The sequence below is a fragment of the Rhinoderma darwinii genome, chromosome 10, assembly GCF_050947455.1.
Source record: "Rhinoderma darwinii isolate aRhiDar2 chromosome 10, aRhiDar2.hap1, whole genome shotgun sequence".
Classification (NCBI taxonomy): Eukaryota; Metazoa; Chordata; class Amphibia; order Anura; family Rhinodermatidae; genus Rhinoderma; species Rhinoderma darwinii.
This window is the reverse complement of record NC_134696.1, coordinates 48,510,015-48,534,515: the sequence shown is the minus strand read 5'-3', so window position 1 is coordinate 48,534,515 and position 24,501 is coordinate 48,510,015. Positions and strand designations below refer to the sequence as shown.

At 45.4% G+C, this 24,501-nt stretch overlaps 2 protein-coding genes across 8 annotated transcripts in view; one reads left to right on the top strand and one right to left on the bottom strand.

The window, feature by feature from the left end:
- KASH5 (KASH domain containing 5) overlaps positions 1-2,742 on the top strand; it is a 91,724-nt gene extending 88,982 nt beyond the window's left edge. For 6 of the 7 annotated variants that reach the window (XM_075839868.1, XM_075839870.1, XM_075839864.1 and 3 more), the window contains one exon: positions 1,973-2,458. In XM_075839868.1, the coding sequence (XP_075695983.1) occupies positions 1,973-2,174 (202 nt within the window). In that variant the 3' untranslated portion in view covers positions 2,175-2,458. The other variant, XM_075839869.1, reaches the window with a different exon arrangement.
- Positions 2,743-4,993: 2,251 nt separating this feature from the next.
- On the bottom strand, positions 4,994-14,932 carry LOC142662040 (GTPase KRas-like). Its single transcript, XM_075839862.1, has 5 exons — positions 14,725-14,932; positions 10,911-11,041; positions 9,295-9,473; positions 7,476-7,635; positions 4,994-5,639 (listed from the first exon to the last, which is right to left on the bottom strand). Exons 2-5 carry the CDS (start codon positions 11,019-11,021, stop codon positions 5,529-5,531), a joined length of 561 nt encoding a protein of 186 aa, XP_075695977.1. The 5' UTR covers positions 11,022-11,041; positions 14,725-14,932; the 3' UTR covers positions 4,994-5,528.
- Positions 14,933-24,501: the final 9,569 nt, after the last annotated feature.

Genomic DNA, 24,501 nt, shown 5'->3' with positions numbered 1-24,501 from the left:
TACGGATTTTACATCCGATAAGGCTTATTTAGGAATAGATAACAAAGTGATAAATGTAGTTAAGTTAAGGCTGTGTTCACATCACAGTTCCTTTCCTCTGAGGGGTTCCATCTGAGGTATCCGTTGGGTTAACCCCTCAACAGAAAGGCAAAAGGAAACATAAGCTTCTGTTTTCCTCACCATTGAACTCAATGGTGACGGAAACCTAGATAATGGTTTCCATTTGTCACCATTGTAACAGGCTTCCGTCGTTTTTGAAGGAATCAATAGCGGCATAATTTTTTCCTTCATTTCACACATATGCACCTTATATGTATGTCCGTCTATGTAAGTATTTTACTTATCACTCTTACTTCATCATTAGCAGACAGTTTTTCATGTAACTAGGTACTATTTGATTACTTTCAATACTTCTAATTGCCCCCATATATGCCTCCTATGTAGCTATTTCCATGATCATTTTATATAACCTTCAATCAGAGGCTCCTTGTGAGTGACTGTGCACTCGTGTGTGAGGGGGGAGTGGCCTACGCACCTTGCTGTTCGCTGTTTCCAATCGGATGTGGATGGAGGCGGTGATGTCAGACATCGCTGCGTCACATACTCTCTGATGACGCGGACCTGGAAGTGTGGCAGCGGCCATCTTTGTACCCACCCACCGCATGTTGCCGACATCGTCCTCTTCACCTGCGAATCTATGCTCTTTTCCTGATTGGTCATCGTGACCTTAAAAGGGAGGTCTCCACTGGGATGACACCACTCCCGGACTAAGGCATCTGCCGAAACGCGTGACGGGTCTGGCGTCATTCCCAGTGCAGGAGTCTTACTATAGGTATGTTTTCACTCCTGGTTGTTACTGTTTCATCCCAGCTTTGTTCATGTTTGTGTATGTTGCTATGTTAACTTATGACCTGTACCTTCTTGGCATATTTTTTCTCCGATACGGCTCCATCTTAACTTGACTACATTTGTCACTTCATTATCTTTTCCTAAATAAGCCTTATCGGATGTAGAATCCATATATATATATATATTTTTTTAGTGAGGTCTTATTGTATGCATTATTAAAATTTTTGCATCTACATGCTGGATTACTATATGATTATACACATCTCTCTTGACTTCATTCTATACTCCTTGCATAGGCTGACGCCATCTTTTGCATTGTATGACTCATTTTTAATGCCTTTTGTATTTATCCCCTAATAAAGTCATCTTTTCCATTATCTCATGACTATTGGGCAACAATTAACCCCATCCCTTGTAGGTTTTCTCTATGTTCTTTTTGGTCAATGCACCAACTAATGCTTGGTATACACGTTTCAATGCCCTAGAAACATTAGATGCATGAGAACTACTTCTCATTATGTTTGATTTAGTCTTGTTACGTATTTTAGAGGCATCACTCTGCCTGTATGTACAGAGAGGTTTTGTTTTTTGATAGAGAGCAGAATTCATGGTTTTATCAATTATGACAAGTTGTCCAGGCCCTGCAGAAGTAAAGCAGCCCCAGTGGATTCTTTTGTGACCTCGTGGATGACTAGTCAATGCGCTTTTGGCCTCTCCTCGGAAGGTTTACCACGGTTAGGAGCCTCACACACGAGAATGTTTGGTCCGTGATATACGGTCCGTATGTCTGCCACATTTCCCGTACAGAACACACTGCAGGGAGCCGGGCTCATAGTATCATAGTTATCTATGATGCTAGGTGTCACTGCCTCGAAGAAGACATTGAGAAGGAGACAAAAACTTTTTCCCATGCCTTTAATTACATAGAAATTCGATTATAGTGCAGAAGTGCGCGCAACAAGATTTTTTTCTATTTCATATGGAACATGTTATAGACTGTGATAGACTGTGGATCTCCTACACACCAATTACTTCCTTATGCTTACCTATGCCATGTCTTAGTAGTTGTGGAAGGCTTTTCCCTGCTTCACATCACTTACTCCCCTGATACCATTGTATTTAGGTTATTTACAGAGGGAGGCTGCTTTTTGGCTCCATTGATGACAAAATTAAGATCTCACTTTTCCACTCGGAGACTTCTACTATTGATTCTTCTCTACACCTTGATCTTCTCCATATGGTCTGGAGAAAACATCTGGACAGTCGTAGCAGCAACCATACAGCCTTACCTCAAACTGCAACATCTGAAGCTTCCACCAATTTAGAGTCCTGCTCTGGATTGTAGTAAAAGTAACCCTATTATATACTAGGAGAACTGTTAGATATCACAGCTTAGCTGGAACTAAAAATGTTGGATAAGAGAAAGTTTAAATATATTCCATTGCCTGATCTTCACCTTGCATGTCTTCTGTTGTGTGAATTTACTCTTAATTTCAAACTGACTGCTCTATAAATAAACTTGTTAATCACGGCAAGGGTCATCACTGGTTGGCTGAGAAGCCCTTCTCTACATGATTACAGTGACCATACCAACCACGAGCTGTCATTTTTTTCAGGCTAGGTCTATACCGCGACTATGGTCACGTGACATCAAGACGCAAACAAGTCGCGCAACAAAAAAATAAGGCTGCGACTTGCTATTTTAGAACGTGGTTTGGTTGCAAGTCAAACGTGATTTAGGCTTTGCTACATCCTAAAATAAAATTGGTGACACGTTCCATTCAATTCTATGAAGGCAAAGTCACATGCGACTAGTGATCTGCGACCAACGATCCAGCAGGTTTGAACTTTTACAACTGTTGTGTCAGTCATTTGTAAATGTGGTTGCATTACAATAAAATCATTACTTGCCATTTCACACGATATTGCAATCTTTGTCGCGCAACCAAGTCGCTGTCTAGCCTTTGACACGGAGACCTTGGGAACCACTGCTGTTCATGGATGTGCTGTGTTTGTTTACTCAAGCACCCACTGTGTACCCCAAACTCCACGCATCCAGCATGTGCTGTGTAAAGCCATACTGTAGCAGTTGCAGAGATCCCAGCTCAGCAACCACATTTTTAGAGCAAACATATAGCAAAGATAAAAACAGAAGATCCTTGGAACACTTTGAGGGCCGGCCAATCTCTTGGCCCCAATAGAACTGCAGTGCTTTCTATAACAGAGGGTAAGAGCTGGCTGTCACATATAGCCAGACCTCACCATGGAGAAAGCAGAGGTGGTTTATTGTAAGAGTTCAGAAACACTAACAAACCACACGGTGACAAACTAGATGCAAGTCAGGACAGGTTCACTCACTGGATGTAAAGAAGTATTCTTTTATTGGGGAGGACTTGAATACGGATAACCCCTTTTACATAACTATTGCAGATTCCCTACAAAGAGACATTATCCCTACAATGAAGGCTATGACTCCACAGTGACTTTCCGTAGCGGTAATATAGCCAATAACTGCAACGGTCATGAAACTGGAAAGCTTAGCTACGGGGGAAGTCATACAACACTTGCAAGAAACCCATGGTTAAAATTCTTGTGATCATCGCATTACTCTCCGCTATATAGTAACCTGCATTTCACCCTTAGGCCTTATTTACACGAGCGTGTTAAAAGTCCGTGAGACGGCCGTTGAAACAATGGCGGCCCATGGACCTTTGTAATTCAACGTGACCGTTGTTTCGACGGACATTGCGAAGGGTCCGTGAGAAATAGGACATCCTATTTTTTCACGCTTCCCTCCATAGACTCTAGTCTATGGGGGGGATGCATGACATCGCGTCCCGCAGAGCACGGATGCACCTCAGACGTGAAAAACTGCAGTTTTTCACGTCCGAGATGCGCAACGCTCGTGTGAATCCGGGCTTAGGGTATGTTCACACGGAGTGTTTTCAGACGTTTTTCAGCCCGTAAATGCCCCGAAATATGGCTGAAAAATCAGGAGCAGAATGCCTCCAAACTACTGTCCATTGATTTCAATGGGAAAAACGTTACTCTGTTCCAATGGGCGTTTTTCAAAATGGCGAAAAAGTGCATGACACTTCAGCCGTTTTTTGGAGCCGTTTTTCCGTGGACTCAAGGGAAAACCACTCCTGATTTTCAGACGTTTGAGTTTCTGTGTGCACATACCCCAAGTCTAAAGTAACGGCAGGAAGGTGTACTTATGCATAAAGGACATGGTCTACCGAGTAAGCACCACACAAATTACATTGGCAATTTAAGGGTCAGAAATTGTACCAGTGATTTCCCAAACATTGCAGTATCACGAGGCGCTGTGCAAAATTACACAGATTTGAGCATTTTTGTCTACAAGACCTACATGGAGGCATCCCTCCTCTTCATAGCTTTTAGGCTCAGATAAGAGTCTCTTGGTTCATCTGTTTGTCACTATACTAATCGCTCTCAAGCCGAAGTATTTAAAACGGACAACAACGCATGTTCAAATATCTTGAGGACTCTTTACCCCATGGATAACAGTCATCACCTTAAAACTAAATAGCATGCAGCTACGCCCCAGGAAAGCTGTGTTGATTTGATTGACAGGAATAGCATCAAGCAGCAGTCACATTCTTAAAGGGTTTGTGTCATGACAAGATGACCAATAGGGGAGGTCAGCCAATAATTTGCATGGTTGGAATGAAATACTACAAATGTAAAGCAAGACACAGCATCCCCCAGTGGTTACTGGGGGTTAGACAAGCTGGACTTGCAGTGATCAGCTCATCGCCGGCTTCTATTTATAAAGGCGTTGGCTTGATGAGACAACTCTAACATTAAAATGCTGTTCCGGTATCGTGTATACATTAGGCTTCAGTGACGTTGTGTACATGGTGGCAGGACATCCTGTGGCCGCAGTTAGATGATGTAGCCACGTGATATTAGGTCACTGAGGCCTAAGGTATACACCAGACCAGAGAAAAATGTTACATTTTTTTTATCTTAATATTTCTTACAAGTGGATACTCCAACAACCCCTTTAAGACTATGTAAAAGGCTACAGGAATACGAGTTAGAGGGTGTAGCGTGCTCAGCAGATTCAGCCCAGTCATCTTATCTTTACTACAATAAAAAGGCAAAGTAAAAACACAAACAGTTTTTAAAGATGTTTTTCCTTTATTTCTTTCTAGCATGTTTCCCCTATTTTCAGACTATGTTCCCAGCTAAGGCTTCATCACTCATTCATATAAAGTTCCTAGGTTTAAATACTGCTGACCGATATTCTGTTTATTCAAATAATTTCATAGGCAAAAAACAAGGCAGATCTGACCCACTGGCTTCTCCCCAGGGTGTAAAAAAAAAATGGTGGTAGGGGTCCTTACTCAGGGAGAAGTCCTGTAGGTTCTTCAATAGTCTGTTCATTAAAAGTTTGTACACGTGTTATGGTTTCTGTCTCAATTCTATACAAGAGAATGGGCTTCAAAAAGGGAGTATTTCCGAAGATTTCTTCCCCACTCCAAAAATTTGGGTTTATGAATTTCCTATAATAAAAACAAAATGGAATCTGGAATTTCATGGCAATAATTTCTCTTCCACTGCATTACTAAGGTCCACACAATCTGCTTGGTTTGGGTTGGCACACAGGCTGTGGCTTCATTGGCGTTCTTTTGGCAAGGATGGCACTTGTTTTAAAGAATTACACACTTCCTTTTGGAGGATTTCTTCTTTTTCCCATTGTTGATCTTCTCTTTGTGCTTGCGGATTTCACGGACAAGGGTGTAGAACGCGTCTTCAACTCCCTTGGTGTCAAAAGAAAAAAAAAAAGAAAGAAAAAAGCAGGTTAACCATGGATAGAAATTTCCCCCAGATTAGGTCCCTTATTGTGCAACAGGATGGGAAAGTCACGTCTGCTTACACATTCCTTTCCCTTTCTATAAACACTTAAAGCCAAACAATGGACAGTCATTTGTCAGTTGTTGCTAACTTTCTTGTACAATACGAATGTAAGGCCGGTATGATACACATCAGCGAGGCGATGACCCTGCGAGGCAATACAACCCAGTTTAAAGAATACATTCTTTCACCGCACTGTATGTACAAAAATCATTAAGAAACGTGGCTGAACGGTTTATAACCTGACAACGTAGGTGTAACATGTTTTCCCGCACTAAAGTGTGTTATATGTCACGTCAATAGAATGGACTTCCAATGATTGAACCAGTCCCCGTCAGTGGGTAGTGAGCTGGGAATGTACTGTCGCTGCCCACTACAATGAAAGTTATAAAACTGACAAATGAGCGAGCGCTATTGTGAGAAAACCCTTTAATAAAGTGTAAATGCCACTTTTTTTTTTTTTTTACGCAAAATTGTGAATTGTTCTAACATATTCATCTCGGATTGTATGGAGAAGAGGCAGAAAATCCGGATGATCGCCCTGGCGCAACCAACTTTGAGAAATTCTGATATCCGTAGAAACAGATGAAAAGGCTTCGTAATAGTGAAGATAATGTATTGGGTATTTGTACATAAAATACTCCAAGCACAACCCAACCAGGTCAGCAGATTTGACCACCCTTGAACACCTTCACCTTTGTATTGTTTGATGCACTACGTGCGCTTTGTGTTTTTATACATCTGATCGTAGTCCATGATTGGGAGCCTTCATTGTTTACTTTCAGAGGATACAAATTTGTCCTTGTCACGTGTTACAAGACAGAGCTGTGATAACTGTACTGTAAAGAGCGCTGCACTTGTGTGATCACCACATGACCAGGACAGATCTGCATACTCTGAAAGCATTAGAAGTTCCCGTTCACTGATAGCAAGTAGAAATGTTTAAACCTATGAGAAATGAATAGTTTTATATTTTATCTTTATTTTCCTGTACCAGAATATTGCATTTATAGTCAGCAGCAGCTTAAAGGGGTTTACCCATAATCATTATTTATCACCTATCTACAGGACAGGTCCCAACGGTTGGATCCCCACCAATCAGATATTTATTACCTGTGGATAGGTGATAAGTAGCGATTATGGGAAACCCCCTTGAAATAAAGAGCTCCTACTATAATTCACTCTATTTTAATATAAAACCTTTGAAAAAAAGCTGGTAACTATTTGTTGCATGTTTTTGTAGTTTGTGCACAGCACATCCTCCTGCAGATCAGCAGGTCGGGACTAATGTAAAAATGTAGAAATGACAACATAGTAAAATGTAGAAATACAGTGAACACTCAATCGTTGGAGAAGTGTCACACTGGCAGATTACTGAAGACTATACAACCTTCCAGGAAGCTTTATCTTTAGCCCATCCAAAGAAAAACCAGGTAAAGTGGTGTTCAATGATTTGTGGGGGTCCGAAGAGCAGCAGCAAAAGAACAACGATCACAGCGCTCGCTGGAGATAATGTTTATCAAGGCACAGGGAGGTCTATACAAGCGTGGACGTTCCTGATCGTTGAATGGGCAGCGGAGGAGTACCGGACACATTTATATGGATAAACCATAAAGGGGCCACAGCCTTCATTTTACTGATTGCTGGGGGTCCCAGAGGTTGGAGCCTCCAGACCATACATTTATGCCCTATCCTAAGTCCAAGATGGTGACTCTATAAACGCAGTACAGATGTTTGTTTACCTGTCTTGTTTTGGCAGAAGTTTCAATGAACGGAATCCCATAACTCTTTGCTAGATCCTGTGCTTGCTTTGTGTCCACCGTCCGTGAAGGTAGGTCACATTTGTTACCAACTAATACCATGGGGACATCATCTGAATCTTTTACCCTGTTGATCTGTTCTCTGGTGAAATAAGAACAGCCACAATTACTAATGAATATCAACAAGAGACAAAAACCATTCGGAGATCATTTTCAATAGATATTAAGAGATTCTAAATGGAATAAAAAAGATAAAGATCAAAAATTTCATATTACTAACATTCAACCACTATAGCCATTTGGTCACCAATGTCGGATTACAAAGAATATCCGAACCATCAGCGTCTGGATTAACAGTTTTACTGTTATTATCCAATCAGGTATGAACGCACATCCCCCAATAGGCAGACTATTCGTGGCTACCTGTATGAATATTTAATGGGGTTGACCACTTTACGAAAACTACCAGCCGTGTATTCTAAACAGTATATTTGGTAATCTTACCATTTGACTTTATATGCAGTTCAGCGCAGTTTACCTGCGGCCATAAGCCACGCCCCCTTGTTATGCTTCTTGTCTATAATATGACCGAGGGTGGTGAAGCTTGTGACTAGACACCTCTCTGCATCCTCTATTGTAACAGTGCGTCCCCGAAACTAACGCAGGCACACCGTTACCATGGCGGTTGCAGAGGGATGTGTCTGGTCACATGCTTCTCCATCCTCGGTCATATACAGGAGAGAGCCGCAGGAATAAGGAGGATACAGCTATTATAATAAGTAGGCGTGGCTCATGACCATGGAAAAACGGCGCTGAACTGCAAATAAAGTCAAATAGTACATTTACCAAATATATGGCTTAGAATGCACTGCTGACAATTTTCGTAGAGTGGTAAACCTCTTTAATGTTCCCCAAGAAATCTGAACTTTTCTACATCCTAATCTGTATCTAAATATTAATTTCACAAATCTCATTACGGTTTCTTATACAAATACAGTAATTGCTCCAGTGTGACGCATTGGTGAATGTCCCCTCAAACTCACCATTCTTCCCTGAATGCAGCAGCCGGGCTCATCTTTCTTTCCAACCGCTACACCAGCGCCTCTACCCTCTGCCAGTCACTGCACTGTTTGCCCATTCACTTTAGAATACAATTTAAGCTTCTCACTCTCACCCACAAAGCTCTCCACAGTGCTGCACCTCCTTACATCTCAGCGCTCTGACACTGTCCAATCAGCTGCGGACAACATAATCTGATTGGCGCGGTAACGTAGAGAACAGTGGTTTTTATTTTGAAAAACAATCATTTTTGAGCAATTTTAGATTTATGCTAATGAGTTTCTTAATAGACAACTGGGCGTGTTTTTACTTTTTACCAACTGGGCGGTGTACAGAAGAGTGTATGAGGCTGACCAATCAGTGACCAATCAGTGACCAATCAGTGTCCTACACTTCTCATTGTTGCAGTGTGATTGTGCAGTGAAAGAAGCTGGGCTGGAACAATGACAAGTGTATGACACTGATTGGTCACTGATTGGTCAGCGTCAGACACTCCTCTGTACAACGCCCATTTGGTAAAAAGTAAAAACACGTCCAGTTGTCTATTAAGAAACTAATTAGCATAAAATCTAAAGTTGCTCATAACTTGCTCAAAAATATTGTTTTTCAAAATAAAAAAACCACTGCTGTTATCTACATTCCAGCACTGATCAGATTATGTAGGAGATAGGACACTTCTAATCTGGTGACAACTAACTATGGCAGCCATGAAGCCAAGCGCTACAGTTAATATGCCTCTAACCTGTAATGGTGGACATCCTCAAAGGATTTAGTATTATTAATAGCAAAGACACAAAGAAATCCTTCTCCAGTTCGCATGTACTGATCCCTCATGGCACTATACTCCTCTTGACCTGCAGTGTCGAGAATGTCCAAGAGACACGTTTCACCATCTATGACAACCTGCTTCCTGTACGAGTCCTGTAACAGTGGGAGAAAGCAACACAATGTACTGTGATATTCATTCATGTGAACACTTCGATACTTAGAGATACCTTGGCCAAAATGACCATAGGTCAGATAAGAAACCAAACAGAGGAAACATGGACACCAGACCACAGTAGTGGTTCAAGATGACAGACTTCCCCTATGTGGCCTCACATCTACAATATACATTTCAGAAAATCAGAGACTAGATTTCCCTGTTAAGGCCAATATCATACTAAGGCCTCATGCACACGAATGAAACAATGTCCGTAATTGCGGTACAGTCCACAATTACAGACCCATTCAGTTCTATTCGCCACAGACACCTTTCCGTATCGCTACGGATAGGTGTCCGTGCCGTAGAACTGTGCCGGGAATTATGGAGCATGTCCTATTTTTTGTATTTTACGGGCCGTGCTCACATACTTTGTATGTGAGAACGGCCAGAAAATGTGGGATGCGGCCCGTGGCCGTCCGTGCCCACAATCGTGGGCTGTGATTATGGGCAGGGCCATGTGCACGAGACCTTAGACAATTTATAGTATGTTATTGTAGTTTGACAGAGTAGAATAGGTCTGGCTTAAAATAAAACTGATCTTAGACATTAGATTCTGCTCAGTGGATACAGACTTCCATTAGAACGTAATGAGTATAAACGCAGCCATTGTTTCCTCCCAACATAAGCGGCTACAGCTGTATGGCAGTCGCTCATCTCCCTTCTGAAATAACATATGCTTGGCTAAACATGCAAATTTATAGAGAAAGAGACAAACATCGTTTGGCCAACAGCAATGGTCAATTCTCATAATATTCAAGTGGAATAAAACTAAAGTATAAAATAGCCCAGTACAGACATAGTATATAATACTCCGCCTCAAACACCACCAACCCCTTTATTAAAGAGGACCGCAGGATAAGTGGTAAATGTCTAATAACTGGGACCCCTACTGATCAGACATCGTTCACCTACACTATTGATGGGTGATAAATATTGATCGTGGGATAACCCCTTTAACATGCACATTAGCTAAATTGAATGTGAATACTAAAAATGGGTTCTTCCATGGAGACAAACCATTTTTGAATAGAAGGATCAGCGGCTTCTGTAACTCCAGCTGATCAGCGGTTCTTGCCAGGTGACCCTCTCTCAGACATCCATATCCCCTAATAGGGCATATGGACAGGGGCTGTCTTTATGAGACTATCCCTATGGAGGCAGGAGACATATAGGCGGTTGCCAGGCAGACTTATTTATCCTCCACCCTGACGGACAGTGACTGACTGCTCCACTTACGGAATATCGTTATTTAGTGGTGTCTGACAACTAAATGCTAAAGGGTGTCAACTACGTACAATGACACAAGGCACTGATATCAGAACTACTGAAACTTCCTTTAATTTGGAGCAACGTCCATTCAACACAATGCATACCTCAATAGTGGGATCATACTCATCAACAAAGTGGTTCTGGATGAGTTGGATGGTCAGAGCACTCTTGCCCACGCCTCCAGCCCCGACCACGACTAGCTTATATTCAGTCATCGCACTTGCGCAATTCTTGCCTGGAGAAAGATGAACAGGTTTGAGGTTATACACTTGCTAGATCAACAGAAGACGATCATTCCCAGTTCTTTTACGTGTATCCTATAGGTCGTCAAGAGAAGGGATTGATAATGGCGATGGGAATGGCACGAATTGACTGCTGCCACGCGGATGTCCCTGTTATCTGCGGTCAGCATTGAATTGAAGAGCAGAGACCTGGGGACAGACTGGCTGTTAGGAATAACTACCTAACCTAATATACGTAGTTGTCAGGCAGCACGTCCCTAGCAACCAGTCTGTCTTAGAATACCCAGATCTTCAGTTTAAGGCAGAGTTGGCACTTCGCTAAGGGGGCAAGGATGCTTGGCAAGGACTAAACTCCGCCAGTCGCACTCTCTTAGGCTCTGTTCAAACCAGCGTCTAGGCTTCAGCACGATCTCTTAATTTACTAAGTGAAAACATAATGAAATCAGACTTGTCCCATTAACTTTTATGGGATCAGTCAGGGTTATTTGTACTGGGTTGAATTGTGTAACATCCTCTGCTATTCTGTCTGCCAAAAATAATGGAAGCCTAGGCCAACTCAAGCCAAGTCATTACCATCAGGAAAATCCCATAGGAATTATCGAGGAAGTTAACGGTACTATTTCCCTACACATTTTGTTTAACAATGATGGAACGGAACAACAGAGCCTTAAAGGGTTTTCCAACTAAACACATTTATCACCGATCCACAGGATAAGTGATAAGTGTGTGACTGCTGGGGGCCCCACCGATCACTAGAACTGGGGCTCCGTCCCCTGTTCCTCCTCACTGAACAGTCGCAGTGTGGATTTTGAATGGGTGCGGTGATCGCACATATGCACTATCCCATTATTCAATGTCTATGGGGCCAAGAGAAACACCTGAGCGCTGCACTTGGCGGTGTCTGTGGCCCCATAGACATTAAATGGAGCGGCAGCGCATACGTGCGACCATAGCGCTATTCAAAAGCCTCACTGTGACCGTGCAGTGAGGAGGAACGTGCGGAGGAACCCCACATTTGTCACCTATTCTGTGGGAAAACGCCTGTCTTTTGCATTAGTATTTGTCAAAACCAAAAGTGGTTCCAAAAACACAAAAGAGCTGCAAATCTTTCCATTAGACTTTTTCTTTGTGCAAGATCCACTTATGGTTTTAGATTTCAAATATTGGTGCAAAATACTGCCGTGTGCAAGTGGCCTTAGATTTTGGTTTGTGGTCATTGAGATCTATGCACTTATTACCTGCCTACTAAGGCTACATTCACAAGAGCGTGACAGATTTACAAGCGTGACAGATCTACACGCGAAAAAAACGCAAATCTGTCCGTGTGCGTTTTGAGTGTGGCATGTGTTTTTCATGCACTCCCAAGCACTTTTTTTTCTTCAATGCAATGAATGTGCAAAACACGGATGTGCATCCGTGTGCGGTCTGGTTTTCACAAACCCATTGACTTCAATGGGCGGCTGAGTGCGTGAAAGCGCACCAATATAGGACGTGCAGTGAGTTTTACGCAACAAAAACTCGCTGCGTAAAAACTCGCATGTGAATAGCCCCATTGAAATCAATGGAGCCGTATGCTGTGCGTTGTATCAAAGCACACGGACGAGATTCACGCTCCTGTGAATGAGCCCTAAAACATTGACTCCTGGAGTCTAAAGTAACTAGTTCATACCTGCAGAATAACCACAATGGAAAACTCTTTTTGATGATCTTGTGGCAGTTATGGACCTTTGGATGTACTTAAAGAGGCTCTGTCACCACATTATAAGTGCCCTATCTGGTACATCTTGTGATCGGCGCTGTAATGTAGATTACAGCAGTGTTTTTATGCTAATGACTTAGACAACTGGGCGTGTTTTACTTTTTGACCAATTGGGCATTGTAAAGAGAAGTATATGACGCTGACCAATCGGCGTCATACACTTCTCTCCATTCATGTACTCAGCACATAGTGATCTTACTAGATCACTATGTGCAGTCACAAACACTAACGTTAGTGAAGTGTCTTGAGAGTTAATAGACATCACCTCTAGCCAGGACGCAATGTCTATTCACAATCCCGACACTTCGCTAACGTTTGTGTGGGACTTAATGACAGCACAGTGTGATCTCGCGAGATTACGCTTGCTGTGCTGTATGTCCCACACAAATGTTAGCGAAGTGTCGGGACTGTGAATAGACATTGCGTCCTGGCTGGAGGTGTTGTCTATTAACGCTCAAGACACTTCACTAACGTTAATGTGTGAGTAAGTGACTGCACATAGTGATCTAGCAAGATCACTATGTGCTGAGTACATGAATGGAGAGAAGTGTATGACGCCGATTGGTCACCGTCATACACTTCTCTCCACAGAAAAGTTGTATTTATTTTTTTAATCGCATCTATGAAGGCAGCATGCACACTTCCGTCTGCCGTTGTACGGACGCTAATTGCGGTTCCGTGAAACACAGGCCACACCTGGATGGCTTCAGTGTGAAGTCCGTTGCTTCACGGACAAAATCAATGAAAAGGTAGAGACTGTTCCGTCAAAAACGGACAGGAGTAGGACCTGTTCTATTTGTGACGGTACAGCCGGACGGTTCCGTTAAAACAACGCTAGTGTGCATGGCCCCATTGAAACGAATGTGTTAGGGTGCTATCAGTTAAAACAACGGATAGAACCCCGACCAAAAAATAAACCTGAAGTGGGCACGAGGCCTAAGACCACCCTTTAGCAAAATAAAAAATGGTATTATACATTGCAAAAGTATTTATTTCTGGTATCAAAAATGCCTTTTCTATGGAGATCTTTTAACGCATGACGCTGCCATATGGGTGTCTTAGTTACTTTATGTATAATGTAGCTTTTCTTTCCTCCTTTTTTATGTTTATATGTTGATACAACACTGTACATATTTGTGATTGAGTTCTATATCTTACATAAAAACAAATTTATAAGAAAATGTGACACGCGCCTCCTCCACCCTCCGATGGGTCAGTGCGGATGACGTCGACACTACTGGACACAAAGCTGCTAACATACAACTTCTGCACGGAGCTGGATCCATACTCCGATTATACCCAGACCGCGGGGCTCATCACGGAGGAGTATACAATGTGGAGAGGTTCCCGCTCTGGAGGACTCGTGTGATCATGTATTATATAGTCACCCAGGCAATTCATTACCACATCTCCCTGGTGTCTCTGCAGGAGAAGCCGATATATTCCCCCTGGTAGATCCCAGCCGCCAGATCCCAGGTGGACAACCCTTTAAAGTAAAGCTCCTTATTGGATTCACCATAAACCATATAAAGGACTGCGTTACCAGCAATCATTATAATGTACCCAGACTGATACAATACAGAAGGGAGGGACCACATTCCCCACATAGTTCCTGCTCCACTCAAATGGATTAGGGTCACAGATGTGAATGAGGCAATGGCTAACAATGCAATTCCCTGCACGATGTATAAGTGGCCTCCAGGTGGCGCAGGACTTCATTATTCTGCACATAAAGCTGTGTGCCCTGTACAATACAGGGTGTATGGGGTCACCTGCACGGATTGCATGGTGTACTGTGCCCAGCTGATAAGGTAGTGCAGCCACTCCCCTCCATGGCCAGTCCCTGAGGACGATGATCCAGAGAACAGCTGATGGTCAGGGGAGGGGTATTCCCTGCACACAGAGGACGGCTCTTACCGGACTGCTGACGTCCCGGGGGCCTCTGTCGCCTGCTGCCTCCTCTTGTACTCCGCTCACCCGCTCACTCACACTCCCAGCTCTTGTCCCCCGGGTCACAGCGTCTCAGGAACTCCCATCCTGCAACATTGTATTTCTCCTCCCGCAGAGCAGACACCAGTGATCCGGAAGCGCCCACAGCCCCGAATGCATGGACGCGCCCAATCACACGCTGACGTTACAGGTCACTTCCTGTTAGCTGCAACAACCAATCATCGGCTGTAGTCTGTTGATCGACGTTCCGTAGCCCCGCCCCTGTCACGGTTTCTGGCGTGCACACCGGTGGGCAGTGTAATGTGTACGGTGGACAATAGTGATGTGGCAGATCCAGATCCCTGCAGCAACCTATGGTCTATCAGTATGAATGAAGCTGAATACACTCTATTGTTTCCTGTTATCAGATCATTCAGGGTGACTAATGTCCCTCTGGGATTAGTGATAGGAAGTCCAGGAAAATCCCTGCGCCCATGATCTCCACTTATCTCCAGTTCTGAGAACTTTTATACAACGATCCTACACATCAATCCTACACAACAATCCTATACAACAATCCTACACAACAATCCTACACAACGATCCTACACAATATTCCTATACAACAATCTTATACAACAATCCTATACAACGATCCTACCCAACAATCCTATACAACGATCCTACACAACAATCCTATACAAAGATCCTACACAACAATCCTATACAAAGATCCTACACAACAATCCTATACAAAGATCCTACACAACAATCCTATACAGCAATCCTATACAACAATCCTATACAGCAATCTTATACAGCAATCCTATACAACAATCTTATACAGCAATCCTATACAACAATCTTATACAGCAATCCTATACAACAATCTTATACAACAATCTTATACAACAATCCTATACAACAAGCTTATACAGCAATTCTATGCAACAATCTTATACAACAATCTTATGCAACAACGGTGTCATGTCCGTGGCTGCGGGCTGTCAGCTCAGTTCCTCCCCTGACAGCCGCAGCCACGAGTCGGCAAGCGCTGGCCCCAGCCTCCTCCTCAGGAGAAGCCAGCGCTCACGTCTACTCACCAATGCCGGATCCCGTAGGATCTGAAAGGGGCAGCGCGCGAATCGGACCTCGTTCCTGACCTTTGACCTGTCTGCTCCTCAACTGGCCAAACCTTTTATCCAACACATCTTCCGCCTGCATTGTGTCTGATCAGGGGGTTCAGTTCACCTCGAGGTTCTGGAGAGCCCTCTGCGGACTTCTAGGTGTGAAGTTGGACTTTTCCTCTTCCTACCATCCTCAGTCCAATGGACATGTCGAGAGGATCAATCAAATCTTGGAGAACTACCTGCGTCACTTCGTCTCTAGGCAACATGATTACTGGGTACAGTTGCTCCCGTGGGCTGAATTCTCCTACAACAATCATATCAGCGAGTCCACAAGGAACACTCCGTTCTTCATAGTCCTTGGCCAACACCCACGAATACCTCTCCCGGTTCCTGATTCATCCAAGGTACCAGCTGCTGACGCGGCCTTCAAGGACTTTCTACAAATTTGGCGGCAAACTCGATCCTCCATCCTGCTGGCAGTTGATCGTATGAAACGGAGGGCGGACACCAGGAGAAGAGAACCACCTCAGTTTCTTCCTGGCACAAAGGTCTGGCTGTCCTCCAGGAACATTCGACTAAGAGTACCGTCATGCAAGTTTGCTCCCAGGTTCCTCGGACCATTCGAGATCCTAAAACAAATCAACCCTGTCACCTATAAACTTCGGCTGCCTCCTACCCTCAAGATCCCCAACTCCTTCCATGTATCCCTCCTGAAGCCAGTGACCCTAAACCGCTACACCAAGACTCCTAGCCCTGTGGTTGTCGCCAGCGGCCCTTCAGACACCTTTGAGGTTCAAGAGATCCTGAACACCAAAAGAGTGAGAGGATAGACCTTTTATTTGGTGGATTGGAAGGGATTTGGTCCTGAAGAGAGATCTTGGGAGCCAGAAGAGAACCTCCATTCTCCTGCTCTTCTGAAAAAATTTCTCTCTCGCTCTGGTCCCAAGAAGAGGGGGCGTAAGAGGGGGGATACTATCATGTCCATGGCTGCGGGCTGTCAGCTCCATTCCCCCCCTGACAGCCGCAACTACTCACCAATGCCGGATCCCGTAGGGTGCGCGCGCACGCTCTTAAAGGGGCAGCGCACGCACCGCACCTCGTTCCTGACCTTTGACCTGTGAGTACTCTAGACTATAAGATGGGTCCAACCCCCTTGTTCTATGCCTAAGCTTTGTTGTTGTATCCCTAGTCTGTCTTGCAAATGGCCCCCTAGTGTTTCCTGTTCCCAGTGTTTTCCTGTTCCTGTATCCTGAATGTAGTGTCGTGCTTGCTGTAGCCGTGCTGTGCTGTATTCTACGCCTGACCTGCCTCTCCACACCTGACGTCCACCTGCTGCCAAGTTCCTGCCTAGCCTGCCTCGCTACTGTCCGAGCTGCCACAGGTACCCTATGCGAACTATAGACTTTGACCTGCGTCCTGTTGGCCAGCTGCCATATCGCCAAGATGGTATGGCCCAGTGGGTCCACAAACTCTTCGTGACAGTAAGCTCAGGCCATGGACCCCGCTGGTAAATCCAAGACCATGACGACGTCACAAGTGATGCGGGTGGATTTGCTGGCTCTCCAGTCTCGACAGGACCAACTCCTCCAAGTTTTGAACGCTCTAGTTCGTCAACAGGAAGCAAGAGCTGCCGTTCCTCCTACTATACCTCCTAGCAGTATTGATCCTCAGACTACACCTCCTGGCAGTGTTGACCCACGTTTTTCTTTGCCACTTCCGGACCGCTATGATGGTTCCTGTCGTAGATTTTTGAACCAGTGCCAGATCCATTTCAGCCTGTGTTCTAGGTCATTTTCATCTGACGGCGCAAGGGTCGCATTGGTCATCTCTCTCCTCACTGGCAAGTCTCTTGCATGGGCGAACCCTATCTGGGAGAGACAAGGACCTGAGACCTGTGACTTCCAAGCCTTTCTCCGGACCTTTCGCATGGTATTTGTGGAGCCTGGATGGGCCTCATCTGCAGCGGCTGCCTTGATTAAACTACGCCAAGGAGACACCTCCGTGAGTGAGTACGCCATCCACTTCCGCACCCTGGCGGGAGAACTGTTGTGGAACAATGAGGCTCTGGTGGCGGCATTCTGGAATGGACTGTCCCCTAAGATTAAGGACAAACTTGCCGCTCGAGACCTGCCATCTACCCTGGATGACCTCATCCTTCTGTCCTCCCGGGTTGACATACAGATCCGGGAACGCCTCCAAGAGGTTCGTCGGGAGGGAGACCCTCCTAGTCTGGGACCTACTTTGCAGCAACCCCTGCTGTCCTCAGATGTCGATCCTCCTAAGGAGTCTGTGATGATGGACCGGGGTAAGCTATCCACCCAGGAGAGACAATGCAGACGCACTTCGGGACCTTGTCTCTATTGTGGCCTCGGTGGCCATCTTGTGCGCCTGTGTCCCCCAAAGCCTAAGGTTGCTAGGAGTGACAACCCTGGGTAAAAAAGGACTTTCATCCAAATTGTCCATACGAGCGACCATAATGTCCGGCGAGAGAATGCATCAGGTCTCTGCGTATCTGGACTCGGGATCCGTTGCTAATTTCATCCGTAGAGACCTGGTGGACCTTCTTCAGTTACCTACCACTCCTATGGAGAGCCCGTTGACAATTGCTTCTGTAGATGGTCTACCCCTGCCTAACCCAGTTATTGCTGTGACCAAACCGCTGAGGTTCCAAGTAGGGGCCCTCCAATACGAGCTGCTGTCGTTCTATGTCCTACCCAGAGCCGTTGATCCTGTGTTGTTGGGCCTGCCTTGGCTCTGATTGCATGCCCCAGTCCTGGACTGGAACTCTGGAGAGGTTCTCCAGTGGGGCCCCGAGTGTCACAATCGTTGCCTGGGACAGATTCCTGGTGGACCTTCTTCAGTTACCTACCACTCCTATGGAGAGCCCGTTGACAATTGCTTCTGTAGATGGTCTACACCTGCCTAACCCAGTTATTGCTGTGACCAAACCGCTGAGGTTCCAAGTAGGGGCCCTCCAATACGAGCTGCTGTCGTTCTATGTCCTACCCAGAGCCGTTGATCCTGTGTTGTTGGGCCTGCCTTGGCTCTGATTGCATGCACCAGTCCTGGACTGGAACTCTGGAGAGGTTCTCCAGTGGGGCCCCGAGTGTCACAATCGTTGCCTGGGACAGATTCGTTTGGCTCAGTCTCCTCTGCCTCAGTCACTGGCAGGATTGCCTAGTCATTTGCTTCATTTGCGGACGTCTTCAGCAAGAAAGAGGCGGAGACACTGCCCCCACATCGGGCGTATGAATGTCCTATCGAGCTGGTTCCGGGTGCTTCCCTTCCCCGTGGCAGGGTATATCCTCTCTCTCTGCCAGAGACTCTGTCTATGTCCGCCTATGTGAAAGAGAACTTGGAGCGGGGCTTCATACGCAAGTCTTCCTCCCCGGCAGAAGCCGGGTTCTTCTTCGTCAAAAAGAAGGATGGTTCTCTTCGTCCCTGTATAGACTACCGGGGTCTCAACCAGATCACGGTGAAAAATAAGTATCCATTGCCATTGATCTCAGAATTATTTGACCGTATACGTGGTGCCAAGATCTTTTCCAAGTTAGACCTGCGGGGGGCTTACAACCTAATCCGGATTCGCCAGGGTGACAAATGGAAGACGGCATTTAACACCCGGGATGGACACTATGAATATCTAGTAATGCCCTTCGGCCTGTGTAATGCTCCCACGTTCTTCCAGGAGTTTGTGAATGACATTTTCCGTGATCTCCTTTATGTTTGTGTGGTAGTCTATCTTGATGACATCTTAATTTTTTCTCCAGATCCTATGACGCATCGGAAACATGTCTGTCAAGTCTTGCTGCGATTAAGGGAGACTGTCTGGGATTCGCCAATTTTTACAGACAGTTCATCCCAAACTTCTCCTCACTAACATCTCCTATCTCTAACCTCACCAAGATTGGCATGAACGCCAAGGTGTGGACTCCTGAGGCAGAGTCCGCATTCGATGCCCTGAAGAGTGCCTTCATGTCAGCCTCTATCCTCCATCATCCAGACGTTTCCCTACAGTTCTCGTTGGAGGTGGACGCGACCTTTGTCGGTGCTGGTGTACTCCTGTTCCAGAGGGGTTCCAAGGGCAAGTCTAGGGTATGTGAATATTTCTCTAAGCTCTTCTCTTCTGCAGAACGCAACTACTCGATTGGGGATCGAGAGTTACTGGCCATCAATTTGGCCCTGGAGGAGTGGAGACATCTACTAGAGGGTGCAGCTCACCCCATCCTGATTTTTACGGACCACAAGAACCTCACCTACCTCCAGACAGCCCAACGGCTGAATCCTCGTCAGGCCAGGTGGTAACTGTTCTTTGCCAGGTTCCAGTTTGAGCTCCATTATTGCCCGGCTGACAAGAATGTGAGGGCTGATGCCTTATCCAGGTCTTTCGAGACAGAGGACACTATGGAGATGCCCCAAAACATTATCGACTCGTCCTGTATTGTTTCAGTCAATCCACTGCAAGTTGGGGACATTCCTCCAGGGAGAACTTTTGTGCGCATGGCTGACCGAAGGAGAGTCCTCCGCTGGGGACATGCCTCAAGACTGGCAGGTCACGCGGGGATCCGTAAGACCCGGGATTTGATTGCCCGTCATTTCTGGTGGCCCACGCTGCCCAAAGATGTTATGGACTTTGTTTCCTTCTGCTCTGTGTGTGCAACTAACAAGGTCGCTCACTCCAGACCCGCTGGTCTGCTCCAGCCATTGCCTGTGCCCGATGCTCACTGGCATCATATAGCCATGGACTTTGTTACGGATCTGCCTATCTCTGCCGGATGCAGCATTGTTTGGGTGGTTGTGGATCGATTTTCAAAAATGGCCCACTTCGTTCTTCTGACCGGTCTTCCGTCTGCTCCTCAACTGGCCAAAATGTTTATCCAACACATCTTCCGCCTGCACAGCTTGCCGCAGCATATTGTGTCTGATCGGGGGTTCAGTTCACCTCAAGGTTCTGGAGAGCCCTCTGCGGACTTCTAGGTGTGAAGTTGGACTTTTCCTCGGCCTACCATCCTCAGTCCAATGGACATGTCGAGAGGATCAATCAAATCTTGGAGAACTACCTGCGTCACTTCGTCTCTAGGCAACATGATTACTGGGTACAGTTGCTCCCGTGGGCTGAATTCTCCTACAACAATCATACCAGCGAGTCCACAAGGAACACTCCGTTCTTCATAGTCCTTGGCCAACACCCACAAATACCTCTCCCTGTTCCTGATTCATCCAAGGTACCAGCTGCTGACGCGGCCTTCAAGGACTTTCTACAAATTTGGCGGCAAACTCGATCCTCCATCCTGCTGGCAGTTGATCGTATGAAACGGAGGGCGGACACCAGGAGAAGAGAACCACCTCAGTTTCTTCCTGGCACAAAGGTCTGGCTGTCCTCCAGGAGCATTCGACTAAGAGTACCGTCATGCAAGTTTGCTCCCAGGTTCCTCGGACCATTCGAGATCCTAAAACAAATCAACCCTGTCGCCTATAAACTTCGGCTGCCTCCTACCCTCAAGATCCCCAACTCCTTCCATGTATCCCTCCTGAAGCCAGTGGTCCTAAACCGCTACACCAAGACTCCTAGCCCTGTGGTTGTCGCCAGCGGCCCTTTAGACACCTTTGAGGTTCAAGAGATCCTGAACACCAAAAGAGTGAGAGGAAAGACCTTTTATTTGGTGGATTGGAAGGGATTTGGTCCTGAAGAGAGGTCTTGGGAGCTAGAAGAGAACCTCAATGCTCCTGCTCTTCTGAAAAAATGTCTCTGTCGCTCTGGTCCCAAGAAGAGGGGGCGTAAGAGTGGGGATACTGTCATGTACGTGACTTCGGGCTGTCAGCTCCGTTCCTCCCCTGACAGCCGCAGCCACGAGTCGGCAAGCGCTGGCCCCAGCCTCTTCCTCAGGAGAAGCCAGCACTCGCGTCTACTCACCAATGCCGGATCCCATAGGGTGCGCACGGACCTCGTTCCTGACCTTTGACCTGTGAGTACTCTGGACTATAAGAGGTGTCCAGCCCCCTTGTTCTATGCCTGAGCTTTGTTGTTGTATCCCTAGTCTGTCTTACAAATGGCCCCCTAGTGTTTCCTGCTCCCAGTATTTTCCTGTTCCTGTATCCTGAATGTAGTGTCGTGCTTGCTGTAGCCGTGCTGTGCTGTATTCTATGCCTGACCTGCCTCTCCACACCTGACGTCCACCTGCTGCCAAGTTCCTGCCTAACCTGCCTCGCTACTGTCCGAGCTGCTACAGGTACCCTATACAAACTATAGACTTTGACCTGCGTCCTGTTGGCCAGCTGCCATACCGCCAAGACGGTACGGCCCAGTGGTTTCACGAACCCTTCGTGACAAACGGCCGTCTCTCGGACCTTTGTAATTCAATGTGGCCATTCACACAGCCGTTGTTTCAACGGACCGTGTGAAGGGTCCGTGAGAAAATAGGACATATTCTATTTTTTTCACGCGTCACGCATCCCTCCTTAGACTCTCATCTATACACTTAAAGAGGCATTCCAGCTTTATTCACCTATCTAGTGGATAGGTGAAAAATGCTGGCAGCTGGAATACCTCTTTAATTATTGTTGCCAGCACATTCCTCTAGGTGTGCTTCCAATAAATGATTATTTTTATGCTGTTGCTGAGCTGGAGCTATTATGGGGACATATCTGTGGCACGCACATAGTCCTGGGGCTCGCCCTAGTGGGCACCTATGAGGAAAACCTGTGGCTGAGGCAATTGTAGGGGTACCTCATTGTCCCCCAACAATCAGTATGTTCCATCCTATTGTTTTTCCTTGAAAAAGTGGCATCAGAGCTGTTTGGCAGGCACTTATCTCTCACCCTCTACTGAAATAATAAGCTTTTGGCGGAGCTGATCATGCATGCTTATAATGACTTTGGGGCTGATACCTATCTGCAGACAGCTTTCTAGTGTAAACACTTATAAATACAGTGCTTGGTCTAATGCCATATTTATGAGGCTCCTGTGTGGCACATATGAATGTTTGGAGAAAATAGGTGAAGCTTAAGACTCAAGGCCCCGGGACCAGATGAGTTACACCCTAAAGTTCTTAAACAACTTAGTTCAGTTATTTCTGTCCCCCTCTTCATAATATTCAGAGATTCTCTAGTGACTGGTATAGTGCAAAGGGACTGCCGCAGGGCAAATGTGGTGCCTATTTTCAAAAAGGGCTCTAGGTCTTCCCCAGGTAATTATAGACCATTAAGCTTAAAGTGTAACTAAACCTTCAACAAACTTCTGACATGTCATAGTGACATCAGTCAGAAGTTTTGATCGGTGGGGGTGCGTTTAACCCCTTCACGACCACCCCACGTAGATTAACGGGCTGCAAAGCTGGTCGTTGTGCCTGCAGCCCGTTAATTCACGTGTGCTCCTAACAGAGCACACAGACGCTCCCCGCAGCCCGGCATCTCCCTAGTACAGGCTGCTACTAGCAGCCTTAGTACTGGGGGAAAACATTGGGTCGGATCACAGCGGTGATCCGAACCGATGAACCCCTTAATTGCGGCAGTCAATAGTGATCGCCGCATTTAAGTTGTTATAGCAACATCGGCACCCCGCTACGTGATTGCGGGGGCCGATTGTTGTGGGGGGGGGGGCGATTGCTATGGCAACCGGAAGCCTAACAAAGGCTTCCTATCTGCCATTACGTTAGCCGATTAGGCCCCGCCCGGAGGCGGAGCCTGATCGGCTTGCTGTCAGTGAACAACTGACAGTTCTAATACATTGCACTACATGGGTAGTGCAATGTATTAGAACATCAAACAAACAGTTGGACCTTCGAGTACCCTAGTGGGACTAAAGAAAAGTGTAAAAAAAAAAAGTGTAAAAAAAGTAAAAATAAAAGTTGTAAAAATACAATAAAAGTTTCAAATAATAACACAAAACACAATCGCCCTTTTTCCTTTATCAAGTCATTTATTATTGAAAAAAATAATAAAGCCATACATATTTGGTATCGCTGCGACCGTAACGACCTTAACTATAAAAATATTATGTTATTTATTCCGCACAGTGAACGCCGTAAAAAAAAAAACTAAAAAATACTGACATAATTGCTATTTTTTGGTCACTTTGTCTTCCAAAAATTGAAATAAAAAGTGATCAAAAAGTCGCATGTACCCAAAAATGGTACCTATAAAAACTATAACTCGTCTCGCTAAAAATAAGCCCTCATACAGCTCCGTCAACGAAAAAATTAAAACCGTTATGGCTCTCACTTCTCTTTACAAAAGTTATTTTATTGTGCAAAAAGTTGTAAAACATAAAAAAGTTCTATAAATTAGGTATCACCGGAATCGGACTGACCCGTAGAATAAAGCTAACATGTAATTTATAACGCGTGGTGAACGCTGTATAAAAAGAATTAAAAAAATAATGTCAGAATTGCTGTTTTTTGGTCACCTTGCCTCCCAAAAAAAAAGGTTAACATGTGATCAAAAAGTTGCATGTACCCCAAAATGGTACCAATAAAAACTACAGCTCGTCCCGCAAAAAAAACAGCCCTCATACCACTGCGTCTATGAAAAAATAAAATTAGTTAAGGCTCCAATAAGCCAGGAAATAAAAATATGCAGTTGTGCCGGCCCGAGGGGAACATTTCTTCTGTTTCAAGTGGCGAATTATCAAGGCCCC